Genomic DNA, 17,239 nt, shown 5'->3' with positions numbered 1-17,239 from the left:
TTGAATAGTGTAAATCTGCAGTTCGATCGATTTTCAATAGATTCCCCGGTGAAATCTATTGGAGATTGATGTGCAGTGTATGCTGAATCGATTTTTTTTTCAGAAAGGAATCGATCGTTTAGGATCATTGGGTGGAAATCTATAAGTGTATGGCTAGCTTTTGCAGATTTGTGAGGTCCACTTTTTTCTGAGGTCTTGGCCTATTTGTTTCGATTTTCTTAGTCTGTTAAGCATAGAAGCAGGGAATTTGATTGATGGCCCTTACTTACACCCAGTTTGGCCAATAAGCTATTATTATTATTATAATTATCTAATTGCCTAAAGGCTTGACATTTTCCAAAATATTTAACGGCACCATTAAAGAAGTGTTTGTAAACTTTTGAACCACTGTACTGTAATTTTGATATAGCCAATAAAAAGTGAAATACTCTGCCTGTGAACATTGTTGGAAAAAAAAATACTACAAATGTATAGTTTGTTAGGAGGGCCATACATCCAGCAATTTGGCTGTAGGATCGGCCACTCGATCCGATCATTTTTTCAAATCAAGAGAGAATCGAGTGCTTTCCAGTATGCCCGATGGAAGAAAAGGGGCTGATATCATGTCGAATTGACCAGCTTAGTGGATCGAGCAAGATGCAAGATATTGGTGGATTGCTCAGGAATCGGCTACTGTTCACGTGATTCGAATGAGTCGAATGATTTTTGAATTCAGAGCATGGAGACACAACATTGGTCATATCAATTAGTGGAGGTGACTCGCATAGGTGACATTTACTTGTAGTGTGTGGGCCACTAGTTGACCGACTTTTGATCAACTAGACTGAAGTCGATCGCTTAATAAAGTTGATCACTTTGTTGGTTAATTCAGAATCAATGTATCAGCTGTATGGCTACCTTTAGTGAGTGGAAAAGTTATAAAGCGAGTCTGTTTAGTTTTTTGCCTTAAATGTAAACCTGGGAACTCAGCTGTTTTTAGTTAGATTAGAGGAATATTGAGATTAAAAATGCTTTTTTCTGTTTTTGGAGAGTGATTATTTTCTTGATACGCAGTGTTACCGATAACTTCCCAGAATTTAAGAAGCCGGGATATCGTAGAAAAAAGAAACACTGTGTACACATGCTATGGTGCTAATGCAATCCATAAGCAGCAAAGAGCTCATAGTAATTACAAGTGTGTTGTCATACTCTCTTAGTAAATGAGCTTTTATCACCTGAACAGTTTTCAACAATGGTTATGTCACACTTCCTAAAACAGAAGATGCAGCAATAGGCTTTAGCGATGTGAGATTGCATTGCTTAATTAGTGTTGTCCTCTTGGCTCATCCTGCCCTATCCTACTCTGACTTCCTCACTGACACCCCCCATAGATAACCCCTTATAAATACAGAAGACCACTCCTAAGAGCAGCAGATCCAGGACAGAGAAGGTGAGACATCTGCCACATACTATTATTCCCTAAACTGCTGTGTACTGCTGCCGACATACAGTATATTGCAAACCATCATGTACTGATGTGCAATATTCTCCATCCCGCATCAGAGACAAGTAGAGCACATTTATAAACAGATAGTAAATCCTGGTTTCTTGTAGGTGCTGGAATATGGCCGTCCTCCGTGTCTGTATTTCGCTTCTTCTGGTCTTTGGATTGGTGCAGATCGGTACAGCATCATTTTATGGTAAGTCATTTTCTCTTTGTTAAAATGTCATCTAGGCTGACTGTGCTGTGTTTGTGATGTAATACAAGGTTCACAATATAAATACATATTAACTGGACATATAGAACCGAAAGGTGAGTCTTCACAATGTCCATTATGATCTAAAATTCCTCAGTAAATGCAGTGGAAAAATGAGAAAACCTCCTCCCTGGCTTTTTCCGGGTGGCTCTTGACCTCTCAAAAATTCATTCCTGTCCTTAGCCAAAACTTGTTTTTTAGATTTTTCTATTGCCCATTTAGGGTAATCCCGCTGCAAAAGTCTCTCCTTTATTTTCTCCATTTCCCCCAGTAGACGTTCACCACTAGTGCAATTTCTGACTGCTCTGGAGAGCTCTCCTGTGGGGATCCCACAAATCGTATGCCCCGGATGACAGATAGTTGCCAATAAAGTGGAATTGCCACTACACGGCTTACGATAAGTGGTGGTAGTAATAAGACCTTAAAGGTAGGGAATCCTTCCAGTTGCAGGTACAGAACGACCATGGAGGTGCTGCTGAGTGATGCTGGACCCTTCACCCCCTTATATATAAGCTTAATAAAAAGTAAATAGCAGCAGCACCGCTTAGAAGAAAAGTAGCTCTTTATTGAAAAATATGCAAACATGGGGTGGAGGCTTATTCCTGACATGTGATTTTAATTGCATGTTTTTCAATAAAAAGCTACTTTAACCACTTGAGGACCCACCCTTTACCCCCCCTTAAGGACCAGCGCTGTTGTAGCTGATCTGTGCTGGGTGGGCTCTGCAGCCCCCAGCACAGATCAGCGTGCAGGCAGAGCGACCAGATCGCCCCCCTTTTTTCCCCACTAGGGGGATGATGTGCTGGGGGGGTCTGATCGCTCCTGCCTGCCGGGTGTTGCGGGGGGGGGGGGCACCTCAAAGCCCCCCTCCGCGGCGAAATCCTCCCCCTCCCTCTCCTACCTGGCCCCCCCTGGTAAGCCGGGCTGCACAGGACGCTATCCGTCCTGTGCAGCCAGTGATAGGCTGTCTCCTCTCACATGGCGGCGATCCCCGGCCGCTGATTGGCCGGGGATCGCCGATCTGCCTTACGGCGCTGCTGCGCAGCAGCGCCGTACAATGTAAACAAAGCGGATTATTTCCGCTTGTGTTTACATTTAGCCTGCGAGCCGCCATCGGCGGCCTGCAGGCTGTTCACGGAGCCCCCCGCCGTGAATTGACAGGAAGCAGCCGCTCGCACGAGCGGCTGCTTCCTGATTAATCAGCCTGCAGCTGGCGACGCAGTACTGCGTCGCTGGTCCTGCAGCTGCCACTTTGCCGACGCACGGTATAAGCGTGCGGTCGGCAAGTGGTTAAAGAGACTCCGTAACAAAAATTGCATCCTGTTTTTTATCATCCTACAAGTTCCAAAAGCTATTCTATTGTGTTCTGGCTTACTGCAGCACGTTCTACTATCACCGTCTCTGTAATAAATCAACTTATCTCTCTCTTGTCAGACTTGTCGACCTGTGTCTGGAAGGCTGCCAAGTTCTTCAGTGTTGTGGTTCTGTGATGCATCTCCCCCCTCCAGGCCCCTCTCTGCACACTGCCTGTGTGTTATTTAGATTAGAGCAGCTTCTCTCTTCTCTCTTATCTTTTACAAGCTGGATAAATCCTCCTCTGAGCTGGCTGGGCTTTCACATACTGAGGAATTACATACAGGCAGAGCTGTCTGCACTCTGCAGGAAGAAACAGCCTGACACTTCAGTGGAAGATAGCTGCAGGGGGAAAGAAACACACAAATGATCTCTTGAGATTCAAAAGGAAGGCTGTATACAGCCTGCTTGTGTATGGATGTATTTTCTCTGTGTGGACATACTGTACATCAACCTACTTCCTGTTTTGGTGACCATTTTGTTTGTTTACAAACAAACTTTTTAAAACGTTTTTTAACTACTTTTAATGCGGCGAGGAGCAGCAAAATTGTGACAGAGGGTAATAGGAGATGTCCCCTAACGCACTGGTATGTTTACTTTTGTGCGATTTTAACAATACAGATTCTCTTTAAGCACGCTTGTCTCCATTTTGGTTGCTAGGCCTAACGGTTTTTGTATTATATAAGCTTAATGTGATATGGAACAACAAAACCTCCTTTCCCGGAACCGATGCAGCGTGAAAGGTTTACGCTGGGGAGAGGTTATAATTTCTTAATGATTACAACTATGCATAGCCTATAGATATGATCATTATCACTATAGTATCAGTAAAGGACTAAGACAGCAGCTGAAGTAAGGCCTTAATGGGCCCTGTGGTCCACGGCCCCTTGTGCTGTAGCAGCCTCTGTGGCCCCTGTTATTTTGCTACTGTATTTAACTCTACAGAGAAAAAAAGAGTGCTAGCCATAATGATGATGGGCAGAGTAACCCACAGTGACTATAAGATGTCACTCTGTAACAGTATTAACCATCAGAACAGTAAAATGTGTTTTCTCATTGGCTGTACAGACTAACCAGCAAGCTCATGGTGAACCAGAACTCATTGGAGTGTGTGAGGGGCTACAATGGTCCAAAAAGCCCTCTTACTAAAATGCTATGGAAAACAACAGTTTGCTTTCTTAAAACAGAAAGTATTTGTGATAATTCATGTTGTACGACTTCCTGACCAGTGTATACTGACATTGTTTCTAAACCTTATTATTATCATTACACGCATGTCTGTGTTTTTTGTCTAGATGGAGTTGAAGAATTGGACAACAACTTAATCCTCAATAGTCTCCAACATGCAAAGAAGATTGTCGATGGTGCCTATAAACACACCCGTGACCTGTAAGCTTCCTCCTGTCTCTACATATGTTTTGTACATACTGGTATTTCATATAAAAGTAATTAATTTCAAAACTCAGCACTGTGTCATTGGATTTGGCACTGAACAGCAATACTATTTCTATTTCAAAATGATTGAAGAGTAACAAATGCAAAAGTGTAATGCTCCAAAGTTACAAGTGCTATTTGAATGAGTTAGAATGCCTGGGCTTCATCTGGAACAAATTACATGTCACTGTTTAAAAAGCAGAAAATGTAGAGACACCATTAGAAAATGTAAAGTGGAATTACATTTTGGAATAACATACAAGGAAAAAACTTCTCTCCCATCTCTGTAATGGCAGTATGATTGTCCAGCTTGCCTTTATCCCAAGATAATTTAATCTGTGTAAAAATCACTCCCCCTTACTTCCTGCAGCTCACAGTATAGCAACCACTGGAAGGAGCCATGCTATGTGACAATGTCATATCCAGTACAGACAGAGCTTTACAGTAAGGAAACAGCATTCTGCTGCTTACAATCAATGCAGTCGCCATACAGAATCACACAGAACCACTTCTACTGTGTTAGAACCCAGAAAACATTACTTACATCAAAGCGTTATGCTGCACAGTTACTTTCAGCTCAGTTACATAGTTTTAAACTCTCAATCCAGATCATTACCAAGGAAAAAAATGCTCAAACATTAATTGCAATAACTGGTAGTCTGGGGGGACTTTAGTGAACTAGTTGATCAAGGTTTGTTATTTAGAAAATGTACATGCACTTAGAATTACAGTCCCTTTAAACATAATAAGAACAACACAGTAATGCTAATTAGCACATATTCCATGATTTCAGCCTTAAGGAGAGACTCAGACAGCGCATCATTACTCCTTCTGAGGTCATGTCATTCTTCAAGCAACCTGTTGCCTCAAGCCGAAACCACATCCGAGCAGCTGACTACATAGAGACCACCATCGAGCTTCTGACTGAGAAAGTGCGCAGCATCTACAGCAGACCCTTCAATATTTCAGGTACCGCAAGTAAAGCTAAGGAGATAATCAGTATTTATTGCTAATAGTACTTTGCAGTTAGTCCTGGAAATTCTGAAGCCCTGGAACTTTGGCTACTTATGTAAATGTGAAATTGGTGACAGTTAGACTTGTATTGCCTGTTGTAATAATTATTTTGTCCAACAGACTTGTTGACGGTGAGCCAGCTGGACATGCTGCACAAGGCTTCTGGTTATGCTTTTCTGCTCCTCCCAAAGAACTGTCCAAATAGTCCATACCGTACGTTTACTGGAGAATGCAACAACAGGTGGGAAATGGATTCTTACTTACAATGACAACACCACACCGCTGACCAATGAAAACACTGATATGGTGTGAATGTAAACTTGAGTCTATTAGAAAAACCTGTTTTCAGCAACTTAACACATATCACTTAAGCTTTGTATACAAGTAGATGGTTTGTGAAACTTATGATAACCCTGATTCTTTGTTTTCCAGACGATTCCCCGACTTTGGTGTTTCCAACAGACCCTATACACGATTGCTAAGAGCCCAGTATGAAGACGGAAGATCCTTACCTCTAGGATGGACAGAAAATCGACCAGTCAATGGCTTTGTTCTCCCTCTGGTGATTATACTTTTTATTTTAAAAAATGCATACATTAGTGTCTTGAAAACACAAAAAACATGACTCAAAATGAATATTTCAGGTAGTAATAGCTTGAGTTTCTCAATGTTTAAAGTAAGTTGAGGGACAATAGACTGACTCATTTATATGCCCTGGAAATATTTATGCAACATGTTGACTCTGCTGAATGTTAACCATCTATCACCTACTTAACGTTTCCTATTTGTTGAATTCTGCAGGCACGAACTGTATCCAATGAGATTATTCGCTTTCCGCAAAGTCAGCAAACTCTGGACAGGCAGAGGTCCCTCATGTTCATGCAGTGGGGCCAATGGATTGATCATGATCTTGATCTGGCACCAGAGACTCCCTCAAGAGCCACCTTCCTCACAGGCATCGATTGTGACCACAGCTGTGCCCGCGAGCTGCCATGCTTCCCTCTGCGGGTAACTTACTATTCAAAGTCTTTTACTCTGTTAGAAGATATAATAAGTGAACATCATGCCATAACTGCCATGTAAGCTGTGTAGACATTCTAGGGGTGATTCACTAAACCTTTTGTATGATCGGAGCTGGCAGGCTGATTTTTTTCGAGCCGACAGGGAGTGTTGAGGAAGGTTGCCAAATGTTTTTCAGCCCACTGGCACAAAAGCATTTGACCCCGACTCCGGGCAGCTGCATGCTGCAGATTCAGGCGCCTCTCTAAACCAGCCCCAATGGAAAAGTAGATCACCCACAGAACTCTAAATGTACAATAAGAAAAAATCAAACATAAACAAAGTTTCTGGACTGGCAATATAGCACTGTTGTCCTAATATGTGCTGGCACAGAACATGGTCTCCTCCTTTCCATAACAAACCAGCTATTACATTTCATTATATCAATTGACTTCATCATCTCAAAAGAGAAGCCGTGACTTCTTGCACTAGCTATTTATTTATCTTAAGGTGGCCATACACTGACCGATTATGGTGTTTGATCGAGCAATAGAGTTGATTCTTTTATTTAATCAATTGGAAATGTCAAAACTTCCTGAGCAGTTTGATTGAAAGCACATCATCTATAAGAAAAATCTATCAGATATTGATTCCAGTGTGTGTATAGTGTGCACCGTTTTTGTTCAGTTTTATGAATGAAACAAGAAAAAAGGTAATATATTGATCAGTCCTAATAACAAAGTAATGTAACTCAGTGCCTAACTAATTTCACAAAACTGTTTGTATATATCTTTGCCCATGTAGAACCTAAAATGTCCTTGCTATAGTAGCACTCTTCTAGCTGCACGTGGTAACTAATAAATGTTAATATGTATTCATTTCCTGATGGAAATAAATATCCAAATTTAAAATAATAATGCAAGAAAATATCTAACAAAACTGCTATATATGTCCCTAAATTTCACAGATCCCTCCAAATGACCCCCGAATAAGAAACCGCACTGACTGCATTCCTCTCTTCCGATCTTCCCCGGCTCAAGTGCCCGGGTCCCCTGTACGGGAACAAGTCAATGTCCTCACTTCATACATTGATGCCAGTCAAGTGTATGGCAGCACCAATGAATTGGCAAACAGACTTCGCAACAGGAACAATCAACTTGGTCTAATGGCTGTAAATGACAGGTTTTCTGACAATGGGCTGGCATATCTACCCTTCAACACAGCTGGTGCTGAAGAGGACTTCTGTCGTCAGACTAACAGGACCTCAGGCCTACCATGTTTCTTGGCAGGTAAGCAAAATGTTCAGCTTAGATATATGTAAAACAAATCAGACCTAGTCTAGTTTAAGAGACCCAGCAGGAAATCTCATAGGGAAATCCCACTAACATGACTGGGTGGACAGCACCCACTGAAATTTTTAGGTTTCAGATAGGTTGTAGAAAACTACGCCCACACTATTCACAAGGCTTGGTACTTTTGAGGGTGCTGTGATTGAAGATCTGTTTCGTGTGTGGTTTCCAGCTGGGAACCCTAAACTAGACTAGCGCCAACAAATCTCCTAACCCTCATTCAGTTTTTTTACTCCCTCTCCTTCTCTCTCTTTTTCTGCAAAACAAAAGTTTGCCTTCTTAAGGCCTCTTGCACACTGCACGCGATTCCGATTCAGATTCCGCTTTTTAATCAGTTTTTACATCCGATTCAGATTCTGATTTGCAGTTTGCTCCCTGCACACTGAAAATCTGAATCTGAATCGGATGTAAAAACTGATTAAAAAGCGGAATCTGAATCTGAATCGGAATCGCATGCAGTGTGCAAGAGGCCTAAAACAGAAAGTATTTTCTATAATTCAGGTTGGCATGAGCATATGATGTCTCCCACAATGCATCACTGTTGAATATGCAAATCATCCTTTTTGTCCCTGTAAGCTTACTACTCCTCCAGAACCGCTGGAATGCAATGATGTCCCAGCTTGTTAATTCCTGTCTCTTTCCCTCAGGCCTGCCTGTATCTCCCTTTCTCACAGTCTCAGTCTCTCTCATTTTGAGTATTTATTTTCTCACCTTTAATAAACTTTATTTTAGAGTTTATCTAATGTCAGATTTTCTTACAGTTATTGCAGGAAGTGGTTTCCTCAGTATAATGTGTATAGTATATGCGCTATTTTATCGAATTCACGGCACTGTAGCAGTACAAGTAAGTATGTGATAACATGTAACACAGTCATGAACCCCCATCCTATGTAATATTCTTTAGGGGACGGGCGAGTCAGTGAGCAGCCTGGTCTGACTGCGTTTCACACCATCTTTGTGAGAGAACATAACCGCATCGCCACTGAGCTGTGCCGCCTAAATCCAACCTGGTCAGGAGAAACTCTCTTCCAAGAAACCAGGAAGATCATTGGGGCCATTACACAGGTGAGGAGTTGTATTTGCTTCACATACAGAAGCCCACATGCGGTACACAAGGGACAGCTGTCACCAGTTACATGTGCTGGGGCAGATATATGTTATAGGACAAGACAATATACTCTGTACAATGCTACGGAAGAGGTCGGCGCTACCGTGTATAAATACTTAATAATAATAATAATAATAATATATTGTATGTTACCCATCTTTATGGGGAGCTGAATCAGCAGCAATCTAACAAAGCAACTCAATACTAGAAATGCGTTACAATGTCATAGAGGAAAATTAGCATATTGATACAGGAGACCTGGGTTCAAATCTCAGCTCTTCCTATTCAGTAAGCCAGCACCTATTCAGTAAGGAGTTCTTTGGGCGAGATTCCCTAACACTGCTACTGCCTACTGAGTGCGCTCTAGTGGCTGCCTCGCAAGCGCTTTGAGTCCGACGGGAGAAAAGCGCTATACAAAAAAGGAATTATTATTAACTTTCTGTGACCCTCTAGCGTTAAACCAAAATTTGCCTCCTTCGAACAGAATATAATTGTGATTTTTCAGGTTGGAGTGAGCATCTGAGGTCTCCCACAATGAATCACTGTAGGATATGCAAATTGTCCCTTTGTTGTCCCTGAAAGCTAAACACGCCTCCAGAGCTGCTGGAATGCTCCAACCTGAATAATGGCAAATACCTTGGGCTTGATTCACAAAATGGTGCTAACTGGTAGCACGGCTGTTAGCACCACTTTTCGCGCGTTTTTGTGTGAAAAACTGGTTTTCACACGCAAAAATTTGCGGCCGTACGTTAATGTGAACTTTTCGAACGTTAACGTTCACGTTCGCACGATAACGTGAATTTATCATGCGAACATGACCGTTAACGCGCGAAAAATTCACGTTAAAGCGCAAATTTAAAAACGTTATCACGTGAAATTTCGCACAAAGCACTTTTAACAGCGTGCTAACAGTTAGCACCGTTTTGTGAATCAAGCCCCTTGTGTTTTAAGAAGGCAAATTCCTGGTTTGCATAGTAGTGATTTTAGTAAGAGGGCTAACTTTCAGCCCCTTCCACACTCCTAAGAGTTCTGGTTCACCATGAACTTGATGGGCAATCTGTGCCTCTAGTGTAAACATTTTCACTGTCAAAAAATAAACCAGATAAACCTTTAGTGTCTGAAGTAAGTGGCAGATGCTGTTTAGAAAATTAAATACTCCATGCACGATTTAGGCTAGTTTCACACTGGGGTATTGCACTGCACATCCTCTAATAACAGGACTGCAACTTAGGGGAAATTCACATTGTGCACTACATGTGTGATGTGACTCCTGCTATGAAGCATACAGTACATAAAAAGTATGCTTTACAGCAACTGTAAATGTGGACTTTGTTCTGTAACACACAGCACGCCTGGCGTTATTCCAATGAATTACACCAAAAGCGCCGATATGAATGTCACATAACAATATAATCACATTGCGTTTGCTTGCAGCGTGTGTCAGCGTGAAAGTAGTCTGTCTGTGCTGCTAAAAATGCTCCCTCTCCCATCCACATTTGTAAGTTGTCTCTCTGGACTCCTTATCACTCCTCTGCAAAATCTATATATGAGTAATTCAGCAACCAGGCAAATCCAAGTTCAATCCTCAAGGGCCAAGCTCCTCACACATTTTTGGCACAGCTCAAATTCATTGATGGGACTGAATCAGGAAAGGTGTAGTTCATCAAGTAGAACACATTTCTCCGTCCATCCTAAACACTGGCATGGATATGGCCCTCGAGGACTGGAGATGGACATCCCTACTACAGGAATCTAGGCTAGTCAGGGGCCAGTTTTCAGTGTAAAGAATATTATTGACATTCTTGTCTTTTGAAACAGGGCTAACATTTATCATGCAATCATATTACATTACTAATCACAGCCTCTTTATAAGACATTTTAAGACCACTAAAACTTGAAATATCTTTGTTACTTTAAACTAAAAATCTAAATATTGCTTTGTTACAGAAAATAAACTATAAAGACTGGCTCCCCCTGCTGCTGGGCTCTGCTATGTCCAGAACAGTTCCTCCTTACCGTACCTACAATGACTCTGTGAATCCCGGAGCAGCCAACGTCTTCAGTCTTGTTTTCCGTATGGGCCACACAATGATTCAGCCATTCATTTATCGACTAGTGGATCGTTACCAGACATCACGAGACCTACCTCCCATTCCCCTACACCTGGCTTTCTTCAACACCTGGAGAGTTGTCAGAGAAGGTATGTTCTAGTTCAGGGGTCCCAAACTTTTTCGGTCAAGGGCCGGGTCAACATACTTCAGTCTGCTGGGGGCCGGAACATACATAAAATGATAAATAAATAAAACATAACATTCAATTTAGGTATTGATTCCCTTCCAATCATGCCCGGAGGAGAATTCCCAGCAGCAGCCATTCAGTCATGCGGCACCAGACAGTGAAGCATACTTAAGGTGGCCACTAATGATCCAATCTTACCAAATCGATGTAGTAGAAGGGTAAATTGAGTGAATATACTGAATCGATACTTCATGCAGTTACCTTATATTACATAGAAATGGTAAGATTGGATGAAGAAGATTGGATCATTAGTGGCCACCATAAGGTCACAGCCTGCTGTCCAGTTGGACAGCAATGTCACCTGATGCAGAATTGGATTGGAAGCCAGTGAATGCCTGCTCGCTGGCTTCTACAGTATGTGGATGGGTGGTACCAGCACTGCTATTCTATATGCGAGGCGCCAATATTTAAAGGTGCAGTGAGCTGCATCTATAAGTTATAAATTTTGTGTTTGGTGGGCCAGTAAAAAAGGCTCAGGGGGCCACATTTGGCCCGCAGGCCTAATGCTGGGAATACACCATTCAATTTGCTGTTAAATTCTTGTATGGTGTATTCCCAGCATTAGTTTAAAGACCACTGTTCTGTTACATAAAGAAAGAAAACCTGAGGCATTCCGGTTTCATCAGCAAGGAACAGCTGTGTACACTTCCATAGTCCACCATTATGCTGAGTGACGTCTTACATGGCAAGTCTCAGTGTCTGCTACCAGAATCATTACCAACTTAGCATACAACCTTTCTTCTCCAAGCACAGATGTAACCTTATTTGTCACTTTCTATATTCTGGTGTTTCAGGAGGTGTGGACCCTCTTCTTCGAGGTCTGATGGCAAACCAAGCCAAGCTCAACCGACAGAACCAGATTTTGGTAGATGAGCTTAGGGATCGTTTGTTTGAGCTCTTCAAGCGTCTTGGCCTTGATCTGGGCGCTATCAACATGCAGAGAGGCCGTGAACATGGACTACCAGGTAAACTCTAAGACAATCACAAAATTTCTGTGCAAACTAAGACTGTAAATCTTTTAACTGGGCGAAAAGTTGGTCATCAACAATAAAATGACTGTTTGCAAGATCATATTGAATAACATATTTACAGTCATGTAAGAAATAACTATTATTACATATATACAGTAAATCAATTGTGCAACATATATAGTGAAGAAAAATTAAACTGAATTGGTTTGTAGAGTAATTTTTCTGCCCTGTGTTTACAATGTCTTAATTGGTGACTAGCGCTTTCCACTCTAGTTTAAAAAAGGCCATCCCAAATATACACCTCATGAAAACCAATTGTCTTCCCAGTCAGAAGTGTGATCTACCCACGTATTTTAAAAAGTTGAAGTTGTATTTTCTTGTGGTTGTAACTACAAGTTTTTCTCTCTCTGCAAAATAAAAAAAAAACTAGGATACAACGCATGGAGAAGATTTTGTGGTCTTAGTGCACCTCGCAATGTGATGCAGCTCGCTCAGGTGCTGAGAAACCAACCACTGGCAGAAAAATTGATGCAGTTGTACGGAACACCTGAAAACATTGACATCTGGCTTGGAGGGGTTGCCGAACCCCTGCTGCCCAATGCTCGTGTGGGTGAACTGTTGGCCTGTTTAATTGGAAACCAATTCCAAAGGACCCGTGATGGAGACAGGTAAATATAATAAAAATCTGTTGCCATAGCAATATCTGTTCCAGCACAGAAATAGGGTTGCATTGCTTTTTGATAGTCAGCCTGTACAATACAAAGCGATTTTATTTGCTATCTGCAATACTGACCATGAAGTAACCAAGAGGTAACCGTTGCTCCAATCTCTTTTCTACAGGTTTTATTACGAGAGGCCCTCTGAATTCACAGTCGCTCAGAGAAGGGCAATAGAAGCAGTCACCATGTCTCGGATCATCTGCGACAACACACGGATCACAGAGGTTCCCAGAAACGTCTTTGTCGCAAACAGCTATCCTCAAGACTTTGTAAACTGCGCTCAGATTAGAAGACTTGACTTGAGCCCCTGGAGGAGAAGGAAGAGTGGATCTGGTAAGAGATTAGGAGTAGCAGCAAGTTTACAAATACAGAGATCTTCTCATCCAGGGATTTGAGGGGCCGGCCTAGCTAGTGCTTGGAAAGCAAAAGTGATGCCTGCCCTGGGGTTTGTTCTGTCTTCACACAATGAAAAGTCTTTATTTCACATATATCTGTGTTTATTTAGCAAGATCAAAGTGTCTAATTAGTTCTGATCAGTAGCTGTAAATAAACTGTAGGAGCACTGCCATGACTGTCTCCTCATACAGTAAACACAAAGGCTTGACCCTGGAAAGTGAATCCAAGCGGATCGTTCAGAAAAAGCCTTATCAGTCTGCCGACAGCGTGTACACACGCACTACCGTCGGCTGAACGTCCGCCCAGCGGGAGGGTCTGAAAGACCTGTCGTTGCCGGATGTAGTGCGTATGTATGCACCTTTAGGCTAGGTCCACACTAGTCCGTGACAGATCGGATCCATTTTAACCACTTGAGGACCCACCCTTTACCCCCCCTTAAGGACCAGCGCTGGTTTGATGGGATCTGTGCTGGGTGGGCTCTGCAGCCCCCAGCACAGATCAGGGTGCAGGCAGGGAGATCAGATTGCCCCCCTTTTTTCCCCCCTATGGGGATGATGTGCTGGGGGGGTCTGATCTCTCCTGCCTGCTGTGGGTGGCGGGGGGGGCACCTCAAAGCCCCCCTCCGCGGCGAAATCCTCCCCCTCCCTCTCCTACCTGGCCCCCCCTGGTAAGCCGGGCTGCACAGGACGCTATCCGTCCTGTGCAGCCAGTGACAGGCTGTCTCCTGTCACATGGCGGCGATCCCCGGCCGCTGATTGGCCGGGGATCGCCGATCTGCCTTACGGCGCTGCTGCGCAGCAGCGCCGTACAAATGTAAACAAAGCGGATTATTTCCGCTTGTGTTTACATGGCGGCTCGCAGGCTATTCACGGAGCCCCCCGCCGTGATTTGACAGGAAGCAGCCGCTCGTACGAGCGGCTGCTTCCTGATTAATTAGGCTGCAGCTGGCGACGCAGTACTGCGTCGCTGGTCCTGCAGCTGCCACTTTGCCGACGCACGTTATGAGTGTGCGGTCGGCAAGTGGTTAAACGGATCCCGTTTGGTAATTTATTTATTTATTTGTCCTCCGTTTTTAACTTATTATGTATGTTTGGAGCATACGTTTCCAGTCTGTTGAAACCTATGCCTGGGAGGTTTGTCAGAAGTCGGCAGAGAGGGGGGTCGTCCACCCTCACCTGGGTCCCCCGTCCCCATTCCCCTTCAGCTATTTGTGCAAAATTAATTAAAATGTAAAGTATGCATCGAGCGGGGACGCTTACCTTCCTCTCTTGCATTCCACCGTTTGATTTCCTGAAATGTCGCCCTCTATATTTCGGATTCACAGAGTATGGGATCGCACACCACAGTCGAGGTGCTGAACCGTGTTAAAGTCCACAACAAATTTCCAATGGGTTCGCACACTCTTAGATACCAAATCCAGTTTATTCAATATGCGTGACACACCATTCCAGAAAACCAACGAATCGTTTCGGGGCCCCTCAGGGTCCCCTTTGTCAAGGTAACAGTACAGAATGGTTAACAATGGTCTATATATCGGAAGCCTGCATTGCAGGAAGTGACGCGGCGAGCGGAGGAAGTGGAGAGAAGGTAGCTCCCCGCATACATTACATTTTAACTAATTTTGCACAAATAGCTGGAGGGGGAGCAGGGACTGGGGACCCAGGTGAGGGTCCCCCATCCACGCTTACTACTGTCCTGGCTGCTCCCCCCACCAGCATAGCTGCTCCCTCCCCACCGACAGGCGGTGACACAAAAACGGATCCATTTTCTATTCCCCTTCACTACCCCTCCATGTATATCCATATGCACTCCGGGAAAACGCTGCAAATCCGGACCATCCGTTCAGGTTTTTAAAACGATTCCCCCTGAACGCAGACGGATCCGTTTTTTTGGTTGGCTGAAGAGGGCTGCTATTTTTAACATTGGTATCCGTGGCTCCGGTTTTGATCTGGGCTGAAAAACGTAACGTAGCCACGGATACGTTTACGGACCAAGTGTGAACCTAGCCTTAAAGTGAACTGGGACTCTTGCACAGGACAGAAGGAATAAATAGAGAAATGCACCCTGTATGTATTTAGAGAGTTTAGCCTGTGTAATTCCTCCTCATTTGTGACTAATCATAAGTTGTAATTTTATGTCTCCCCTGTATCACTTGACTGCCACGGCAGATAAGCTCATTTGAAAGCACAGGCTGTTAACAATATGTCTGCTTCCATTAAAGCATGAAGTAGAAACAGTGCAGATTTTTTTGCAGGATTTGTATCACCTGTAAATGGTTTTCTTTAAAGGTTATTATGCTGTTGCTTATCTTTTAGAGCAGAGAGGAAGTTCTGAGTTCAGGTTCGCTTTAAATATCAGGTTTATTTAGGATTTCCATACATTGTATTATACATTTTTTGATAAAAGTTACCATGCTGGGGCTAATCTATTACAGCATAGAGGAAGTTCTGAGTTTAGTTCCACTTAAAGTGGATCCGAGATAAACTTTTACTCATTGCATAATTATGTTCCTTTCATATAGTTTATAGGGCATTCCTCAAGCCAAATCCTTTTTTTGTTTTGTTTTAATACTCTAATTCCCTATAAACTAAACAAGCCTCGCCCACAGCTCCTTTTGTGCCTTGGCACTGTAGCAAGGGCTTATGGGAGCTCAGTCTGGGCAGGAGGAGGTTACTAGCCATTGATTTCAGAGGCAGAGGGGAGGAGGGAGGAGGAGGGGGGATATCCAGCCCTCAGCCTGTGACAATGTGACAAGCAGAACATGGCTGTCCTCATTGTATCACAGGAATAAATAATCATAAACTTTTGAAGCTGTTTGCAGCTAGATATGCTGTGTAAACTATCTAAACTTTAGATAAGATATATAGGGCTTGATTCACAAAAGAGTGCTAACTGTTAGCACGGCCGTTTTCGCGCAAATTTTCGCATTGCGCGCGATCGCGAATTTTCATGCTAAACGATAACGGTTTTGCGCGCAAACGCGAATTTTCGCGCGAACACAATATCGATTTCACGGTAAAATTCGCGTTTGCGCGCGAAAACGTTATCGTTTCGCGTGAAAATTCGCGATTGCGCGCAATGCGAAAATTCGCGCGAAGACGGCCGTGCTAACAGTTAGCACTCTTTTGTGAATCAAGCCCATAGACAAGTTACTTGTTATAGTTAGTTTTTCATCTTGGATCCGCTTTAAGGATTTAGTGGGAGGGAGATTGGGGGACAGACAAGTGCAAACCTGCAATGAGTCACAGATGAAGCAACATGGACACGCTGGGCAGACAGCGATGCCACTCAGTGCGCTCAGCTTTTATTGTTTTACTTTTTTATTCCTTTGAGCCATGAATTCTATAGGTTAGGGTTAGTAGAAGAGCCCTACACAACACGTTACTTCATCTTCCCAGAAATGTCTTCCCAGAAACTACAGTTTCAAGCTGGATCCTTATAATTGTTGTCTGAATTTATTACACTTCAGTGGACAATAACAGACTATTTCATTCTTTTTAGAGTTTGAAGAAGATCCTGAAGAATAAAGGAAGAAACAAAGAGGAAGGCAATTATATAATGTGACTCCGGCCTCCGCACAGCCCTGCAACCTGCATAAATTTCTGACTACATACCAACATTATAAATCTATATACTTCCCATAGCCTGACCCATGTTACATAGCTGGGGATGTGCCAAGCAGTCTAAGTACTTATGTATTGAGAACATGGCATGGAGAATTGCATTATTGCTTAATGGAATAAGAAGAGAATGTCCTATGTATGTTATATAAAAGCACATTTTTACTGAAGGCACAGTTCACATACATGTGACATGAATGATTAATGTGTTGAAGCAATAGACATGCTCACCACAGTATTTC

The 17,239-nt window shown here is 42.9% G+C and overlaps 1 protein-coding gene across 1 annotated transcript; it reads left to right on the top strand.

Annotated features, from left to right (window-relative positions):
• The first annotated feature begins 1,599 nt into the window (after positions 1-1,599).
• LOC137544688 (myeloperoxidase-like) lies at positions 1,600-16,957 on the top strand. The gene is made up of 13 exons (XM_068265784.1): positions 1,600-1,679; positions 4,385-4,478; positions 5,317-5,492; positions 5,658-5,778; positions 5,970-6,099; positions 6,339-6,545; positions 7,504-7,825; positions 8,790-8,950; positions 10,941-11,193; positions 12,086-12,256; positions 12,693-12,930; positions 13,103-13,314; positions 16,879-16,957. Exons 1-13 carry the CDS (start codon positions 1,604-1,606, stop codon positions 16,902-16,904), a joined length of 2,187 nt encoding a protein of 728 aa, XP_068121885.1. The 5' UTR covers positions 1,600-1,603; the 3' UTR covers positions 16,905-16,957.
• The last annotated feature ends 282 nt before the right edge of the window (positions 16,958-17,239 follow it).

Source organism: Hyperolius riggenbachi, chromosome 2 (assembly GCF_040937935.1).
Source record: "Hyperolius riggenbachi isolate aHypRig1 chromosome 2, aHypRig1.pri, whole genome shotgun sequence".
NCBI lineage: Eukaryota > Metazoa > Chordata > Amphibia > Anura > Hyperoliidae > Hyperolius > Hyperolius riggenbachi.
The sequence above is the reverse complement of the archived record's forward strand: the minus strand, read 5'-3'. Positions and strand labels throughout refer to the sequence as shown.

Excerpts from the sequence above, each read along its gene's own strand:
- LOC137544688 (XM_068265784.1), top strand. The coding sequence starts at position 1,604 with ATGGCCGTCCTCCGTGTCTGTATTTCGCTTCTTCTGGTCTTTGGATTG. Across the intron at positions 1,680-4,384 it reads CGGTACAGCATCATTTTATG|ATGGAGTTGAAGAATTGGAC; the intron begins GTAAGTCATTTT and ends TTTTTTGTCTAG. Across the intron at positions 7,826-8,789 it reads CCTACCATGTTTCTTGGCAG|GGGACGGGCGAGTCAGTGAG; the intron begins GTAAGCAAAATG and ends AATATTCTTTAG.